We start from the raw sequence: 19,370 nt of genomic DNA, 5'->3' as shown, positions 1-19,370 counted from the left end.
ACAGATGGAATCTCAACAGAGCAATGGAAGCTATATTTTAAAAATTAGAGATTCTTAATCTGAAAATCAAAATTAAAAATTCATTAGATGGATTCAACAGCAGAGTGGAAATGGCTGGAGGAAGCAGTGAAACCCATTAACTTACAGATACAAGAAATTTAAACCCAAAAAGGATCCACACAAAGAGAAAAGCCCCTGTGTACAAATTCCTGAAAGCCAAAGGTAAAGAATATATCTTGAAAGCAACCACAGAAAACCAATGTATCATATACAGATGAGCAATGGTATGATTAATGGCTGTCTTATCAGAAACAATGGTGGGCAGAAGACACTGGAAGTGCATACTCAAACCACTGAAAGAAGAAAACCCTGGCAACCAGGAAACTGACATCCAGCAAAACTATCCTTCAAAAGTGAAGTAAAGACATCTTCAGATAATAAAAACAAAGAATTTTGTTGCCAGTTGACCTCCCTTACAACAACTACTCAAGGAAGGGAAATAGTATCAGATGGCAACACAGATCTACAAGAAGAAATGGAAGAAAAAAAAAAAAAGGAAATAAAACACCATATAAGCATTCTTTCCTCTTTTTTTAAAAGTCGTAGGACTTTTGTTGAAAACAAAAAGTACAACACTGTATTGCTGGGTTTGTAATTTACATGATTACCAAAGTACTAAGAAAAGTATTCTGTTTTAAGGTTCCTATATTTTAGCTGGAAAAATTCAATATTCTCTGTAAGTGGAACAACCACTGAAATAATAATGCAAAGAGATATATAACAAGAAAGTAAATAGAATTAAAATGGATATTAAAAAAGATCTGATTAGCATAGAAGATGGCAGGAAAAGAGGATGAGAGGAACAAAAATGGGTACGAAAACCAACAAATAGCAAAATACCATGCCTAATAACAGCCAAATCACAATAAATGTAAATGAACTAAAGAGTCTGCAGAGAAAATGCAAGTTATGGTACACATATCATATGGTACATGTATGAGAGTATCATAAAAACATTCACTTAAATAGAAGATTACTATGGGTGACATAGGAAACTGATTACTTATGATTAGTTATTTAATGCTAGGTGGGAAGAGTAGGATATAAAATCATAATTTTTACATGTATATAAAAATGCAAAAGTGTTAAGGATTTGAGGTCTTTAACTTTCTCTGTTTTTCAAACATCCTATATTATCTTCTCTTCATAATGATACGGTAATAAACATTTTAAATAAACAAAGTACAATGAAACCCTTGGAGTAAATTTTTAAAGTGTTGGTTCTGAAAAGGACTAATACTTAGCCTCTTAAAATGCGATACTCTAGGATGACATGAGACTGAAATTTTCCAAAAATGTGTAGTTGGTTGACTCTTTTTGTATTGAGATTTAAAACACCATGGTTACTTTGTGCCAGCACTATGCTAGATGGAGATACTGTGACAACCAAAACTCAGGTCCTGTCTCTGCGTCTACTCAAGAGCTATTCTAGACTGCTATTTTCTGCTTTTTATGATTTTCTTATTTTTTATCTGTATAACATGCTGGTCATCTTTGAATCCATCTCTGCCAGTGTTCATTTTCCCTTCTAATCTGCCCTCATTCTGAAAAACCAGAAGGCCATATTTGTTATAACTGTGTATAAAGTTTAACTATGTAGTCCCCAAGTGCAGGTGTGCTGAACCCTTTTAAATGAGGCCTTTTTGTTGTTATTGTTGCTGCTTTGCGTAATTACTGAATCAGCTTTGTTTCTAATCAGCAAATCTGCCAAATAATTGGGACTGAAATAGGTGAAACGATAATTTTTCAAGTCCTACAAGCCAAATCTATTATTTCTGGAAATTTACAGGTAAGCCAGTACTAAGAATAATTTATCATAAAGCTTAACTTCTAAAATAGTATAGCCTGATTATTTATGTCTGAAACCATTAGGTTCTATAAAAGAGAGGTAATATCTCACTCCAGCTATTCCATGTGAACTCATCAGGATTCAGACTTACCAGTTAGTACTTGTGTGTCTGACTTCCCTACAGGATTTGTCCTAGCACCTCACATGTGAGCTTTCATTAACATGTCTATGTTTAAATCCAGCATCTACCACTCACTGGCTGTGAGACTTACGCAAGTTGCTATTAGCCTCTGAGTTTGTCTATCTGTAAACTAACTGGTTTGGAAGATTACTGTGCACAGACTACAGACTGCTCCTGAAACATGACAGATGTTGAATAACTGGTAACATTATACAATTCATTATACAGTTATCTAAGGGTTAAATCCAGATCTTTGATAGGTTCCTATAGTAGGATGTTTCAAAACTGACAATCAGCATATCAAAACAAACAAACAAAGCAACAAAAAACCCCACAGCTATGTACTACTGTCATTAATGATAACCAAAGTCTGTCTAGGACATTGGTTCTGAAACCTGGCTCTCTGGGAATCACCAGGAAAGCTTTTTTAAAATGGCATGTATATTCTTTGGGAGAGAGGAATCTGTAATTTTTCTCCAGGTAATTCTTTTAGAAATTTGGGAATCACTGGTCCAAAAGAAAAGGGAGACAAAGAGCTAGTTTCAAAGAGATGCAGCCTTACCAAGTATTAGTTAAGTGCTTAGGCAAACCACAACCTTGCAAAATATGACTGCTACTCTAAGACCTTCTGAAAACCCATCTCCTCCAAAGATAGATTTGAAGACCAAATACAGATACATGAGTTAAGAGTGCTTTGGAAACTTAACACTTTATACAATATTAAGAAATTCTTCACAGCCCTTCCAATATTAAAGACCCTTTCCAATATTAAAGATCTCCATTCTCAGAAAGAGATAAATTCCAGTGATTCAAAACAAATGTTTCATTGAGGGCCTAATATGTTTAGACAACTTTATTTAAGGAAGGATCTCATGCAAAATTAAGAAAATTTGACTGTTTAATAATTTTAAACTAGTGGTGACTATTTAACATGGAAGAAAAGGAAGGGAGAAATCCAAGAAAGGAGGAATGAGGGAAGGGAAAAGTTCCTTTAAATATCACTTCCCCTGACAGCACTGGCTAACTGATTTCTCTGTGATGAGGGAAGTGTTCTGTATCTTCACTGTCCAGTATGGTAGCCACTAGCCAACATGTGGGTATTGAGCACTTAAAATTTGGCTCAAGTAAATGCATTTTTAACTTTAATTTATACTTAGTTTAGGGACTTCCTGGCGGTCCAGTGGTTAAGAATCTGCCTTCCAATGCAGGGGACATGGGTTCAATCCCTGGTCAGGGAACTAAGATCCCACATGCCGCAGGGCAACTAAGCCCACACACCACAACTAAAGAGCCCACATGCCTCAACTACAGAGCCCACGTGCTCTGGAACCCACGTGCCACAACTACAGAGCCCACACACTCCAGAGCCCGTGCGCCACAACTACTGAGCCGGTGCTCTGGAGCCCATGCACCACAACTAGAGAGAAGTCTGCACGCTGCAATGAAAGATCCCGTGTGCTGCAACTAAGACCCAATGCAGCCAAAAATAATAAATAAATAAATAAATATTAAAAAAATAAGAAATAAAAAAATTTAGTTTAACAGCCAAATGTGACTAGTGGTTATAGTACTGAAAAGTGCAACCCTAGAACATTTAAACATTTACATTACACTTTTGGGAGATACAGACAAGAAAAGCAGAAGAAATTTAAAAAAAAAAAAACGTACTTTGATTCCATTTATAAGAAACCTTGTTATACTTAAATTTTTTTAAAAATATTTTTCTGTTGGGAAAAGATCTATCCATACAGTGAAACTGAGGGGTCCAAATATTTTCTACTTTATCTTCAATGAACTAAAACACAACTGCCATGGGAATTAAAACCAAAATAGCAAGAACTTACATAGTATTAAACTGTAGGACATTGGAATTAACATCAACTGGGAGTCAAAATGGCTGCTGCAAGTTCCAACCGTGGCTCTGCCAGTTACGGGTCTTATGATTTTGGACAGGTTACTTAGTTCTTTTGTGTCTTAAATTCCAAATGTGCAAACTGGGGCCATCTGCCTGTCAAATGTCCTTTAGAGATTCTAGATGACAATATAAGGTACATAAAAGAGTTTAAGATTATTCTGTACTACAATAATTTATAAAGAATAGTTCTATTATTCAACGTGTATTGATTGAGGGTTTACTATGTAGTAGGGACATAATGATAAACAGTCACAGACATAGTCTGCTTCTCATGGAGCTTGAAGTCGACTGAAGTTTACTCAAACAACCACCTTAACAAACATACTCCCACTAACTGAAATAAGGGCTAGAAGAGAAAAGAGGTTTGTCCTAGACTGGAGGATAAAGGTTTCCTCTCTCAGGAAATAAAGATTGAAGTGAAATATTAAGACTGAAAAGTTATCAGTGTGGTATGGGGGAGAAGGGAGGAAGAATTCATGGATAGTATTACATACAAAGGCACTATGGCCAGAGGAAGTACTGTGCCATTGAGAAACTGAAACACTAAAGAAGAAGCAGGCCAGAGCTAGACAATGCAGGGCTAATTTTAAGCCAAGGAATAACATGATCAATTTTGTTTTAAAAAGATCACTCCAGGCACAATAGTAATAGGAGGGCATAGTGAATAGGGGAAAGCAGAGAAGGCTACTGGAGAGATATGCTACAGACTGCTCTAGGATGGTAGCAGTGAGGATGAAAATAATATTTAGGAAATAAAAGTGATATAAAGAACTTGGTGATGAACTGGATGTAGAGAGGTGAGAAAAAGTGTCAAGGATGACTCAGTTTTCTCACTTGTGCAATATGATGAATGGTGGTACCATTCACAGAGACACAGGGCACACTGGAAGAGGACCTGGTGGTTTTGTTTTCAGAGGCAGAGGAAGAAAAATCTTAAGTTTGTGAGTGTGGGGTGTCTTTTGGAAAGGAAGCAAAAACGTCCAGCAGGCTCTGGATGCCCAGAACTCACAAACGGGGTATCAGTAGGAGACAAAATTTGGGGAGCAATTAGCCTACAGGTGATATAGACAGGGGATATACAGAGAGAGAAGACAGCAGAGGAAGAAGGAAAGCCAGAATCAAGCCTAGAGGATGGCCAGTTTAGAGACGAAGGAAAACGCAGAAGACGCTGGGCTGAAAGAGCCAGAGAGAAAGAAGGAAAACTAAAGGAGAGAGTGGTGTTACAGAAGCCAAGGAAGTATCAGGAAGACTTCAAAAGAACATCAAATGCTGCTGGAAGGTTGAATGCTGCTGAGAAAAAAGGTTTGCTGGAATTGGTGATAAGGATGGAGGAGGTCACTGGTGACTTTAATAAGAACTATTTAGGTGAGGGGCTTCCCTGGTGGTGCAGTGGTTAAGAATCTGCCTGCCAATGCAGGGAACACGGGTTCAAGCCCTGGTCTGGGAAGATCCCACATGCCACGGAGCAACTAAGCCCGTGTGCCACAACTACTGAGACTGCGCTCTGGAGCCCGTGAGCCACAACTACTGAGCCCATGTGCCACAACTACTGAGCCTGCGTTCTAGAGCCCGTGCTCCGCAACAAGAGAAGCCACCGCAATGAGAAGCCCGCACACCACAAAGAAGAGTAGTCCCCGGTCTCCGCAACTAGAGAAAGCCCGCGCACAGCAACGAAGACCCAATGCAGTCAAAAATAAATAAACAAAATAAATAAATAAATAAAAAACTATTTAGGTGAAACGATGGGGTAAAAGTCATGCTACAGCAGATGATCAGGGTCCTCATAGGTCCTTTAAGTCTTCCTCCACTGGAGTACAATAAAGCCTGCTCTACCAAGCTACCTACCCGCAAAAAAGCTCCAAAGTGACTCGCACACTAAACTCTGTTAGAAGCTACATCATTGAAGGAACCAATTCATACCAGCCCAACAAAGAACCATCCAGAGGTTTCTAGTATTCTTACCCTAGATGAATAGCTAATTTGTCAGTGTTCAGGAACAGCATAGTGAAAACTTAAGGCAGAGAAATTTCTGAGCCCAAGGGTACTATGACTACACCAGCCACAATCAGCTTCTGCAGAGAGACAAGATTCCACTAAGCTATGTTTGCCTTTCAGACTTCCCCCTTCTTCTAATCAGAAATCCCAAGTCCTCCATGGGCTCCAAGTTTTTCATAATAGCTTTAAGAAAGCACTATTACAGGTTCTAGTGAAAAATGGAAGAATCATAAATCCAATGGCAGATGATAAATTTCATATTTAATGAGAAACCATTGATATATTTTTAACTTCAGTATTTAAGTAGTTTTCCTTGTCCATTCCTCACTCTCTCACTTTGTGGAGTCAACCCACTAGTTCCCCACCCCTTTATACTCTATTTGAAAAACTACCGGTTCTCATGGTTTTACCTGAAATTTGTAGCATAAAAGCACATTTTTATATTACAAATTAAAACCCATTTTCTTAGGTTCTATTATTTCACAAACCAGTAGCTGCAATTTTATAAGTGTTTTCCCCATTGTAGAACTAATTTGTAGAATGAAACCCAACTCGAGTCCACCTCCCAAACTTGCTCTTCCCAGTCTCCCACCTCTTCATAAATATCGACTCCATTCTCAACAGGGGAAAACCCCCCACCCAAACAGTCACCAAATCCCAACAATTCCACCTTTTAAACATATCCAGCATCTAAACACCTGTCATTGTATCAAACACTATCACCTTCATAAAAGTCATCATCATCTTAACTAAAACACTGCAATAGGCTTCTAACTTGTTTCCCAGCTTCCACTCTTACCCGCTTACAGGATACTCTCCACACAGCATGAGAGTGATGTTTTAAAAATGTAAGTCAGGTCATGTCAAGTCTGTGCTCAAAGCTCTCCATGATTCCCTACATCACTCAGGGTAAAACCCCAAGTCTTCATCACGATCTACCAAGTTCTACACTGTTTGTTTTTCACTATTGCTCTAACCTCCTCGCCTATGACTCTCCTGCTAGCCACTCCAGTCTTGCTGGCCCTCTTGTTTCTCAGTCATGCCAAGCATACCGCAGGCACACTGCCATCTCAAGGTCTTGGTGTTTGCAGTCCTCTGCCTAGTGTTCTTCCCCTCAGGTGTTTTCATGGGCTGATCTTTCAGTCCCGTCTAGTGTCTGCTCATGTACCAGAGTAGGCTTCTCCAACTCCCCCAGAATAACACCACCCCAGCTATCAGCATCTATCCACCTTTCGGTTTCCTCACGGCAGTTACATCTGACCTATCTGTTTACTCTCTCCTACTGCTAGAATGAAAGCTCCACAATTCTGTTGTGCTCACTGCTGTAACCCCAGCACTCAGAACAGGGCTATTATTGATGCTCAATCAAGATTTGTTGAATAACTCAATTCATATTCATTTCACTTCAGCATGGAGCCAATTCGATTAGTGCTACAGACGTTACAAACACGTATGAAACATGTAATCAAAAATTAGTGAAAACAAACACACTCAGTACATAAGAACCTAGAAACGCTCTTTTGGTCCTTCAAATTCTGGCCTAACAAGATTGGGAATGTGACTATGAACACAAACACACATAGAGAAGACACTGATTACGATAGCAGCGTACAGATTTTTTTGCCAGATTTTAAATCCCCAAATTTATCTTTCCTTCTCCCCAGGCAGTTAGTTGGTATATACTTGGAGAATGTGTACAGTCTTACAGGTAAATCAGACTTCAGCTCTGGTGTCATGGGTTTAGAGGGTGGGGCCCCTGGCAAAATTGTGAAACAGTGCAAGTTTGTGCCCTGAACAAATATTTCTGATCAAGGTCCCACCTTTACTCATTCCTGGACCTACTCTATTCCTTATCCCCAGGGATGTGACCCATTCTGGTTCCCCCAGGGCGACCTTCAAAGACTCAACCTCTGTACTGACATGATTAGTAGTGTGTGGAATTTCTTGTCCAAGACTCAGCACAGCCCATTTAGAGCAGCAGCTACACTTGTTTAGTGTTTTAAAGTCCCTGTTAAGTGGGAGGAACTGCCCACCCTGATACACTCGATAAACGAATCTTTATTAACTACCTATTCTCTGTCTGGAGATGAATGAGACACCAGCTCAGATCCTAGTGAAAGAGACAGTCATATTAGTCAGTAATTACATTATCACAAGAATTCCTCCTCTTTTCTCTCAGTTATGTAACCATTCTACTCTCAGGAGGTCAAGATAGAAGAGTGATGTCGGCAACCCCCAACATGTCCCCCTCAACATCCCTGCCATCTCAGAGCAGGTCCAGGGGATAGGGAGAAAGAAGAAATAACAAGAAAGAGGAGCTACTATGTCCTGGCATTAATAAGTAAAACCTGGGTGTGAATGCCAGCTGTACCACTTCCTGTTGAGAGTGGCATTAAGCAATTTCTTCACTTTTTATGACCCCATTTTATCATGAGTAAAATGTGTATAAGACTTATTTCTTAGGAATTAAATGAAAAAACCAACAAGTTCAGTGAAACATAAGACACTTGATATAGCTGTTCCCTTGACCTTTCCCTTTTTATTAATGAGAGAGGCTAAAAGAGAGAGGCCACATACAAAGATTTGACATACCACCAGCAAAAGGCTCCAAACCTTGGCCTACGGACAACTCTGCAATGGTAATGCAATCTTTTCAAACTACTTTAAAACTGCTTCTAATCCAGTAGGAGCTATTATGGATTCTCCACCACATACTTTTCCACATTTGATAATCATGCTTTCCATCATACATGTTGAAGTTGTCTATCAAACACTTATTTGTTTACCCCCCACTTTTTACTTTCTTCTTGTAGGGGCAGGAATCACTACTTCGGTTATATTCTTTGAAATACTTTTAAAAAAAAAATCAATTACTGGCATATCTCTGAAGACTTTGTGCCTTCTTTAAAACACTTTTCTCTCAGCTTCCCTGACACTGCTCTCCTGGCTATTTCTCACCAGCCTAACAGCTCCTTCTTAACTTCCTTTGCTAGTGTTGCCACAATCTCTCGTAGACCTTTAGACATTCCCCAGGCCCAATCCCAGACCCTGTTTCTGTTCTCGTATTTACCCACTCTCCCCAAGTAATTTCATGCATGACTTTAGACGATAAACACATAAATATATATACACGTACATATGTATGTAAATATATATGTATATACACATACACACATATATTTCATATACATATAAAATATATTCTGCCCCTTCTCTCTCAAAATGACTCTTGGACTAAGATATCTTGCAGGCTACTCAAAAGCATTCTTTCTTTCCTCCCCGATCTATAGTCCTTCTCCAGCTTTTCCCATCTTAGGCAAAGTACCAACCATCTATTCAGCTGCTCAAGTCCAAAAGCTGGGAATCAGCTTCTCGTTCACTCCCACATCCAATCCACCTACATCCCACTCATTCTGCCCCCAATCCTTATTATCTGTAAGGAGACCACAGTAAAAGCTGCTTCCATTCTCACCCTTCTCCATCCAGCAATCAAAAGGTGTCAAAACAAAACAGACCATGTTGCTACCTCACACAAAACTCAATAACTTCCCACTACCTTTATAATAAAATCTCATACTGGCCTCCTTATAGTTCTTTGGACATACCACTCTCTCATCTCACTATCTTCACAGATTTTGGTCCTTTGGCCTGGAATACTGTTCTGCCCTATCATCAACTTAGCCTTCAGGTTTCAGCTTCAATGTCATACTTTGTATACCCATCACACAGACGACTGTTTAAAAATGGATAAGTTTATGCTGTATTTTCTTGCTTTTGCACCTTTAAAATAATAAGGTGCTTTCATTTTGCACTCTAAGTTAAGAGTTGTTTATTACTTTATTTGGTAATATCTAATTACAGTTAAAAAAAAAAAAAAAAAAAAAGGCCTCCCCAACCCACCCCACTTAAAATTAGGTCCTATTATATCCTCACCAGCATTCTAACCCTTCTCTTTCATAGCACTGGAAAAAAAAAAAGTTTGTAACTAGGTTATTTGTGCAACCATTTGGTTAATGTATGCCTAGAGTATGACAGAGTCAGTATCTGTTTTGCTAATCACCGCATCATCCCGCAGTGCCACAGCCAGGTGGCCCACACCTAACAAACTCTTCTCCCCAGTAAATATTCGATAAATGGAGAACTCATGGGTCCTAGCCCTAGAATGGCTGCATAATATAGCAAGACGCACCATGGTTATTTAACTATTCCCCTTCAGTTGGATTCTAGGCAAAATACTTTAAAAAGTCATAGTGCTGGGCAAAGAAAGGAATTCACGTAGAAGACACCATAGTCCTTTCCCCCAACAAGTTTCTGGAGTGCTTTTCTTCTACTTCTTTTGTTCTTCCATAGTTCCTAGCACAAAGTTAGATCCATGGTAGATATTCAAGCATTCAGTGGCCCAAGCAGACTACATGACAATCAATCAAGAGCTAAGATTAAATGTTATAGAATTCTAAATATTATGATTTCACCTAGAGCTACAAGCATTAGAAAAGGTTTTAAGGAGTAAGAGTCAATCTAAAAAGTGAAGAACAACTTTTGGGAATCTAGCCAACCTATACTATCATCCCTCCCCTGCCCTCCTTCAACATTGGTTTATCTATAGCCAGATTTGTACTCCTTAACATGACACATCTCTTTAATCCATTCGCTCAATTCTAAACAAAATTATCTTCAAGAGGAGGTTCTATGCTCATTTAACCTAATAAACCTTTTTCGCTGCCCATAAAGGGCCCAAATGGTAAAAGGTAAAAAACTACAAAGAATTCATTACACTACATGCTGCACAAATGAAAATCTGAACATAACATTTTAGATACTACATTCACTGAAAAAATGCAGAAATTAAGAGAATCTAAAACTGAAGTCCTAAAGTTTAACGATGTATTTTCTTAAGGGCCAATATAAGATTGAAATGGTAACTATACTAGCTGTTATTTTGCAAGCGCTGAACGTGGGCCTTTGCATACATTTTTTCCCCCTAATCTTCAAAATAACTCTGAAAGGTGAGGAAGCTGAGGCTGAGAAGCTAGGTGACTTCTTCAACTACTATACATCTAAACAATACAGGTGTTCTTTTTTATATACTGCGAACTGACCAAAAACACCAAACATAAACCTGAAAATTTGGAGAACTGGAAGGGCTTTGTTATTGAGAGAATTTAATTTAAAATAACAAAAACTTTCCTAGGAAGCATACAAGATCAAGGTATATAATATCCTTCAATAAAAAAAGCTTTTAAGACTTACGGGTAAATACAGACTGTTTTACTACTAAACTACAGGGCTTTGGTGAAATAAATCTGAAAATATCTATATAATATTTTCAATAATAAAAATGCTCTAAAAAGGAAATTACCAGCTATATAATCTGCTTTATGAGAATTTTGAGTTTTGAAAGGAAAATATAATAGATTTGAAAGAAACTACAGGAATATGAATAAAATAAGTGTTTTAAAAATCGTTTTTCTTCTGATATGACAAAATACCGTAACAGAATGAAAGGAGTAGTACTACCCAAAGCTAAATGATGTCAGGCTTTTAAACAATCAATAAGCTGTAAGGGTTGGGACCTCGGCAATTATTTCAATGAATGTTATGAATGTTACATTTTCAAACACTGGGACAAGTACAGTCTTGTATGAAATGACTGTATGAAGTCAAATAATCATATCCAAAAGAAATTACATACTTTCTGTATTTAAACTTTCCAACACTTCGATCCTGTCAACCTATATGGTGCTAACTCTGCATTCACAAAATTCCATCAATGTATTCATTATACACTTGTAAAGGCAGACTTCAAGTAATCCCAAATCATAAAAAATTATTAATCAAATCTCAAAAGCATCAATGTCATCTCAAAAGAACGATTTTGTACCCTGAAAAAATACAAGTTGTATGCGGCCATAAAAGACAGAATTACAGAAATCAATAGAGTTTATAGGGATGGTTTTCTGTTCACCAAGTATAACTACTTACACAAGACCCCAGAAGGTCTTTCTGGACATCCTCCACAGAAAAAACAATTCTATTTCTCTCTCCATCTCTCTTAGACTCTGCCCCCCGCCTTTTTGATGTAACCCTCTTCCAAAAGGTTTACATTATAAAAAGTGGATTTATGCCATTATCAGGAAGAGCTTGTCCCAAGACTTAAGATTTCTATATCTTTGCACATTCAAGATTGCAGGAATTGAGCTTTAATAATTCATACACCACAAACACACCCTGCTAAGATTTTCCCTTCAAATACTAATGTTCCCACTCTTGGGACCCCTAACGGGTGTACATAACCCACACAACAACCACCTCTAAAAAAAGACACGGGTGGTAGGTGCTCTCCACTCCCTCCTGAGAAACGTCCTCACCACCTAAACCTCCTGCACATTCCCTTCTCGGGGCCTAAAAGTACAACTGTCATTCAGAGGGATGGTAATTGTTAAGCGTGGGTGAGGGAAAAAAAAGCATACACAAGATATATAACTGGATGGGGGAGATTGTTAAATGCAGCCTCTCCGGTATCACGTAACTAGCCTAACCCGCTGCCAACTTTTAAGAGATTAAGTTACATTCCTCTGCAATTCCACCCTTGACAGCTGAATCCAGAGATGCCAGCGAGTCGTGCACGTCCATTCACGCCGCCTCACCAGAGGAGAGCCGGCAGCTACATCCCGCGGTCAGCGCGGACCAGCGGCTGGGGAGGAGTGGGGGCTGGCGAGAGGGCTGCAGAGAGGGCCGGGAGAGCTCACCTTTTCTAGCTCATCGTGGAGCTCCGCCAGGCTGGGCCGGAGGAGCTTCTCGCCCAGCTGCGCTGCCGTGTGCCGGTAGTAGTCGATCCTGGGCACGGCGTCCATAGTGTTGTGGCCAAAGGTGCGCAAGTAGTAGGTGTTGGTGTGGGTGTCATAGTAGTAGTGCTGGTGGTGCCCACTGCCGCCGCCGCCGCCGCCCGAGTGCAGGCTGCTCCCCTCGCTCAGCACTGTGTCCCCGCCGTTCTGGAAGTTCACGTTGGGCCCGTCGCCTCCGATCCCCACTGCATCCGACATGCTCTCGTCTGCCGAAGAAGAGGCAGCCGGGTCCACGAAGTTCACGCGGAAGCGGCCCTTGGCTTCCTCGCTGCCCTTGGCTAGCCCGCTTTCGCCGCTGGCTTTCCCGTCCGCGGGGGTCTCCTTGGCCCCCGCCCCAGCGTTAACCGCCGCCGCAGCCGCAGCCGCCCGCCCGGCATTCTCGGAAACCAGATCCACCTGGAAGCGGCTCTGGCTCGGGGTGGGCCCCAGGGGTCTGCCCAGCCCGTCACCGGCCGCCGCGGCGCCCTCCCCGCGGACCCCGCCGCCGCCCCGGCAGGCAGTCGCAGCATCCTCCGGCACTAAGGGCACGGCCGTGCCGGGCAGGTCCATCCCAGCGGCGGCCAGCGCGGCGGCTGGAGGCATCTCCCCGACCCCCGCCAGCCTCGCGGCGCCGGAGGAGGGCGCCGTGGGCCCCGGCTCCATCGCCGCCCGACGCTCGGCGGACCCGGAGAGCCTGGCGGACCTGGCGGGCTGCACACCCTCCGCGCCCCCGGCCGGCGGTGGTTGCTGCCGCAACGCCAGGTGAGGGAGTCGCTCTCCAAGCCGCGCACGCGCCGCCGCTAGCCCGGCCCGGGCCGGCACGAACGCCTCCGGTAGCCGAGTCTGCGCGCGAGTGCGGCAGGCGCGGGGCGGGCCCCGCTGTTTAAAGCCTCGGCGGGGCCGCGGCGGTGGTGGCTCCCGCTGCAGCACGCGGGAGGCGGGGCCCGCGGCTCCTCCGCCCCTCAGCCCGCCCACCCGCGGTCCCGCAGTGGCGCGCGGCGGAGGCTCCCTCGGCTGTCGGCCAATCCCGGCTCCTGCGCTACCCCACTCAGGGATCGCGTCCGGCCCGTCCACGCCGGGCCTCGGGCAGCATGAGCAACGCGATCCGGGCGCGGCCAAGCGCCGCCTCGCCGCCGTCGCCGGGAAGATCTCTGCGCCGCTACCTCCTCTTCCGTCGCCCTCCTCCCACCCCCCCCCCACCTCCTTCCCCCGCCCGGCTCTGCGGCGAAGAGGAGCGGGGGCCCCCCGGCCTCCTCCCTCTCTCCCCGCCCCTGGGGCAGCGCGTCAGTGGGCCGACAGCACAGGCCACGGCAGACCAGGCTGCGGACGGTGCCCGGCCCACCCGGCCAGAGAAGGGGCGCGCGGGCCCTGCCTCGGCTCACGCCGATTGCTGATGCTCCGGCGGCGGCTCCGGAGGCAGTCGCCCGCTTGCTTTTTTTTTCCTTTTTTTTTTTTTTTAAGTTCTAAGCTCTCAATACGGGGCCGAGCCGGCGAGATCTCGCGAGATGCTGCAGGGCTACCGGGCCGCTTCCCCTGCGGCACGTGGTACCCGAGGCGATGCAGGAGCGGCGGGCGGCCCTGAGCTCCTGCGGGTGATGCCGGGGGTTTCCCGTCCGGACCGCAGGTGCTTCCGGAGTTGCGGGCAAGGTGCGCCCCCCGGGGAGGCGCGGCCCCGGCGAGGCCTGCTCGGAGCTCCGGCCCGCCGCGACTCCCCTCACTCACTCCAGGCCTGAACCTAGAGGGAGGCAAGATTTCTTCTGTGCTGCCTTTGAGGTGTTTACCTGCCTGGCAGCGTTAGATTTGCATAACCAGATATTAATTCCAGTCGTGATGCATTGGGTGTGTCCACATTTCCTATGACACCTTCATTTTAAAAGCTGTGATGTTTGAAGGTGAGAAGGGAGCCTAGTTGTGATACCATATTGTTTCAAGACGATTTTTAACTGGAGGCATTTGCAAAAAACATAGAAATGAATACACTGAGAGCAATAACTAACTGTGGAGCACTAACCGGGAAGTTTCGACGTGGTTTAAGTTGTGAAGACTTCCGCTATTTCAAGTAAAACAGAAAGGTACTTCTCCTGTGCAGGCCTATTTTCTCTTCTGTAAAAAATAGGGGAATATAATTACTTTGCAATTTTCTTAGCGGTAGAATCCCATTTTTAACCTAAATTCTACCCACAGCCCTACATAAACAGATAACCATGAATGGCTTCTTCCATCACTTGTCTTTTAGTTTTGTATTGATGTTTATGTAATTTTTAATTTTATTTATGGGGATAAACACATCCTTTGCTGAATCCTGAAAGCATGATCAAAGAGAGGCAGAGTTTGCGGAACTGTTTGGAAATACCGTCAAGAAAGCTGCAACCAGGCAATTTTCAAAAAATTGTACTATCCGTGATTTTATTTGACATTCACAACTTTTCGTCTCAGTTTATTATCTCTGTTGTAAAGATAGAGAGAGGAAGGAACCGCTCTTGGATCATGGAGCCACAGTTTTTAAAGTCCCTCATGAGCTGTAGTAATATTAGCAGAAAACTAGAAGAAGCCAGAACAAGCAGGTGGTCCTTTAGGCAGTACAGTTTCTACTACAAGATTGCTGCCTTAGTAGCTGATGCGTGTGGTACCTTTTAGCTCCAGAGCTAATTTGGTGGCTGTGGGTATTCAACATTCATTGATCTAAACAAATAGTAAGCACCTACTATGAGGTGCTCTGTGTTACGGGGATATAGCAATGAGCAAAACAGACAATCCCTTCTCTCATGGAGCTCGTAGTCTAGCGAGAGAGGCAATAAACAAGATAAATAGGTAAAATATGTAGCATGCTAGTAGTGAGTGCTAAGGAAAGGGGAATGGGATATGTGTGTAAGATGGAGGTGGTAAAATTTTTCATAAGATGACCCCAGTGAGAAGCTGACATTTGAGTGCGGAAATGAGTGATGCAAATACTTGGGAAAAGAGTGTTCCAAGCAGAGGAAAAGCAAAGGCCTGAAGGTGAGAGCATGCCCGAAATGTTGATGGAATTGCATGTAGGCCACTGTGGCTGAAGCTGCTTAAGGGATGGGGAGAATCAAAGGTCAGAGAGTTTAGGGGTTGGAGACATGACAGTCCAGAATGTATAGCACCTCTTTGGCTTTTACTCTGAGTGGGATGGTATATTAGCTTGGGCTGCCTTCTCACTGTGTCCTCACATGGTAGAAAGGGAACTGTGATGTCTCTTCTTCTATAGGGCATCATTTCTATCTGATCAGGGCTCCACCCTTATGACTTCATTTAACGTTAATCACCTCATTAAAGGCAATATCTTCAATACAGTCACATGGGTTAGCGCTTCAACATAAGGATTTTGGGGAGACACAGTACAGTCCCTAGCAATGGCAAGTTATTGGAGGGTCTGAGTAGAGGAATGACATGATTTGATGATGTATAAAGGATCAGTCTAGCTGCCTTGTTGTAAATACACAAGTGGGTAAGCAGTGATGACAGAAAAAAGCAAGGGGATGTGTTAAGAGATATTGCTGCAATCCGGGAAGTAAAGGTGTGGCTTTGACCACTGTGCGTAGCAGTGGAAATGGGAGGAAAGTGGTCAAGCTCTGGAGTGGCGGCAATAGAATTTACTGATGGATGTGGAGTATTGAAGAGAATCCAAGAGTTTGGGCCTGAGCAACTGGAAGAATGGTATTGCTATTTTCTGAGATGGAGAAGATGGTGAATGGAGCAGGCTTGTGTTGGAGGAATATCATGAGCTCAAGCGGATATGTCTGTTGGAGGAAACAAAGAAATGTATAGTAATAACAAATAGTAGTCACTCATAAACATGTGATTGCAAACCGAGAAGTTCTGGGACAGAGAGGAATATGGTACAATGAGAATGCAAAAGAGAGGGACCAAACTTAGTCAGGGAGGAAGTGACTTTTCAGTGAGGTCTGAAGGATGACTAGGATTAAACTATAACTTTCATAGGGGTTTGAGAAAAGGGAAATATGGCGAGCAACAGGCCTCTTGGAATGAACATGGCCAGTTTGGTTAAAGAATAGGGATTAAGGGACAAGAGTAATAAAAGATGAGTCTATTCTAAAAGCCCTGTAAAACCTATAAAATGGGTTTCCAGGAAGATTTGGGGTGGGGAGCACAAATGATCAGATTTACATTTACTAAAAGTCTCTCTAGTTATTATATTGCGGGCAGAAGATTGGAGAGGAACAAGAATAAGTATGGAAAGACGGGATACAATTTCAGTAATCTAGGCATGAGATGATAGTAATAATAGTAGCTAACATTTATAGGGAATTTATGTCCTGTATACTGTGCTAAACTCTACGTTCATAGTCTTATTTAATTCTTACAGCAACACTATGAAGAACATCATAGTATTATTCCTATTTTTACAGATGAAAATCTTGGTTAAGGAAAAGAGTTTAAGAAACTTGTCTGAGGTCACTCAGCCAAAACCAAGATTTAAATCCAGGGAGATTTCTCCACTAATCAAGCTATAGGAGTTTGGATTATGGGGGATGCAGGGAAATGAGGAAGGGGAAAAATTTGAGCGATATGGTACTTAAGACGTAACTCAGAGAACTTGGAAACGGATTGAAGGAATGAGGGAAAATGAAGGATAACTTGAGTTTTCAAACGTGTTCACCTGGAGTTAGATGGCAGTGACATTAGTGAGGAAGAACATTCTAAAGCTAGGTTTGAAGATGAATATGAGAAATCTGGTCTGGGGCATTTTGGGCTTTGAGACATCCAAGTGGAAAATTAAGAAAGCATTTGGCTACATGGGTCTTGTGCTCAAAAAAGAAGTTTGTATGAGAGTTCAAATGTGAGGGTTTTCTGCAAATAGATGATAGTACCTGACACCATGGGCACGAATACGGTCACTCAGTAAGATGGAATAGAGCAACACTGCAATAGAATGTTGGAAGTATTCTGTATCAGTGTGGCCCAATACAATAGCCATGAACCACTTGTGGGTTTTGAGCCCTTGAAATGCCTAGGGCAATTGAACTGAATTTTTAAATTCTATTAAGTTTATTAAACAGCCCCATGGGCTAGTGGCTTCCATATAAAATAGCATAGATATAGAGTTCAAAAGAAGGCCTAGGGCCCAGACTTGTGTGATTCCAACCTTTGATGACTAGATTAAAGAAGTGGCCTGAGATATGAGAAGAAAACCAGATGAAGGCATTTGCAAAGTAGGATCAGCTGTGTTAAATTGGGCCAAGAGGTGGAAAAAGATGAGAGGTGAATATATATTGAATTTAGTAACATGTATTAGCCAACATAATGAGAGGGTAATGAGAGAGGGACCAAGGGCTCCAGGAGATAGAATCAAAGTACGCATGTGAAACTTGTAGAAACACTGTCAGGAGAAGTCTCGTGTAGTTCACTGCTAGCAAACATTTATCAGATTTACCGGTTGTCAAGTTAGAGACTAACTTTGAGGAGAACAGACTTGTTGTAAGGGCCGTGATGGAGGAGTAACCCAGGCATTTTGCTCATCTTCCCCTTCTGCCAGGAAGTCGGTCTGGCCATGTATGTACCAATGTCCTTACTATGTATTGAATGGACTCAGAATTTTAGGACTAGAAGGGACTTAGGATGTTGTTCCAAGCTTCTCATTTCACAAATGCTAAAATGTCCTAAAAGGAGATAAAAATTAGGTTAGACCTGCAACTCTTCACGTCTTGCACCATTAGAGCATGAGAGGTACAAAACCTTGTGGAGCTTTTTTTTTTTTTTTTAATTTTTATTCATTTATTTATTTACTTTTTGGCTGTGTTGGGTCTTCGTTTCTGTGCGAGGGCTTTCTCTAGTTGCGGCGAGCGGGGGCCCCTCTTCATCACGGTCCGCGGGCCTCTCACTATCGCGGCCTCTCTTGTTGCGGAGCACAGGCTCCAGACGCGCAGGCTCAGTAGTTGCGGCTCACGGGCTCAGTTGCTGCGCGGCACGTGGTATCTTCCCAGACCCGGGCTCGAACCCGTGTCCCCTGCATTGGTAGGCAGATTCTCAACCACTGCGCCACCAGGGAAGCCCCCTAGGGAAGCCCCCTTGTGGAGCTTTAAAGTCACAGTTTTTATTTATCTTTTTTTTACACTGAGTTTTAGTTAGACGTGCTTACTGTGCTCACATTCTACCTGGTTATGGTTTCCCATTTTCACTAGCTAGCGATCAGCATACAGGTTAGGTCAATGGTATTTCCCTTGAGAAATAAAGTGATTATCATGGAAAAAAAAAGTTACCCTAGAGAAGCTTGTGTATGCTGTAAATGTTACAATTTTGTTTTGTTATCTAAGTCCGATCATATTCTTCTTAAATTAAAAATATAAAGATTTTAAAGTCAGTCATAGAATTAAACATTAATCAAAATCTGACTTGCTTTTTATCTAAATAACATTTAAATTAGTACTTGTAAATTATGTCTTTCAGAAAACATAGCCCAAGATTTTACTGAATCGAAATCTTTTATGTTTTGTTTATCCAAGCAGTAAATTCATGACAAATGCGTTTAAAGTAAACACAATCTCTTTTCTCATTCCCTACCTCCACCTACACATGTGTTTGTCATAAAGCTAATCAAGGAAATCACTAAAATTTTGTATT

The 19,370-nt window shown here is 42.4% G+C and overlaps 1 protein-coding gene across 1 annotated transcript in view; it reads right to left on the bottom strand.

Annotated features, from left to right (window-relative positions):
• SLC12A2 (solute carrier family 12 member 2) overlaps window positions 1-13,630 on the bottom strand; it is a 109,965-nt gene extending 96,335 nt beyond the window's left edge. The window contains exon 1 of the mRNA XM_059916998.1: window positions 12,690-13,630. Within this exon, the coding sequence (XP_059772981.1) occupies window positions 12,690-13,427 (738 nt within the window). The 5' untranslated portion in view covers window positions 13,428-13,630. The remainder of the gene's footprint in view (window positions 1-12,689) is intronic.
• Between the last annotated feature and the right edge of the window lie 5,740 nt (window positions 13,631-19,370).

The sequence above is a fragment of the Balaenoptera ricei genome, chromosome 3 (assembly GCF_028023285.1).
Source record: "Balaenoptera ricei isolate mBalRic1 chromosome 3, mBalRic1.hap2, whole genome shotgun sequence".
NCBI classification, from domain to species: domain Eukaryota; kingdom Metazoa; phylum Chordata; class Mammalia; order Artiodactyla; family Balaenopteridae; genus Balaenoptera; species Balaenoptera ricei.
The sequence above is the reverse complement of the archived record's forward strand: the minus strand, read 5'-3'. Positions and strand labels throughout refer to the sequence as shown.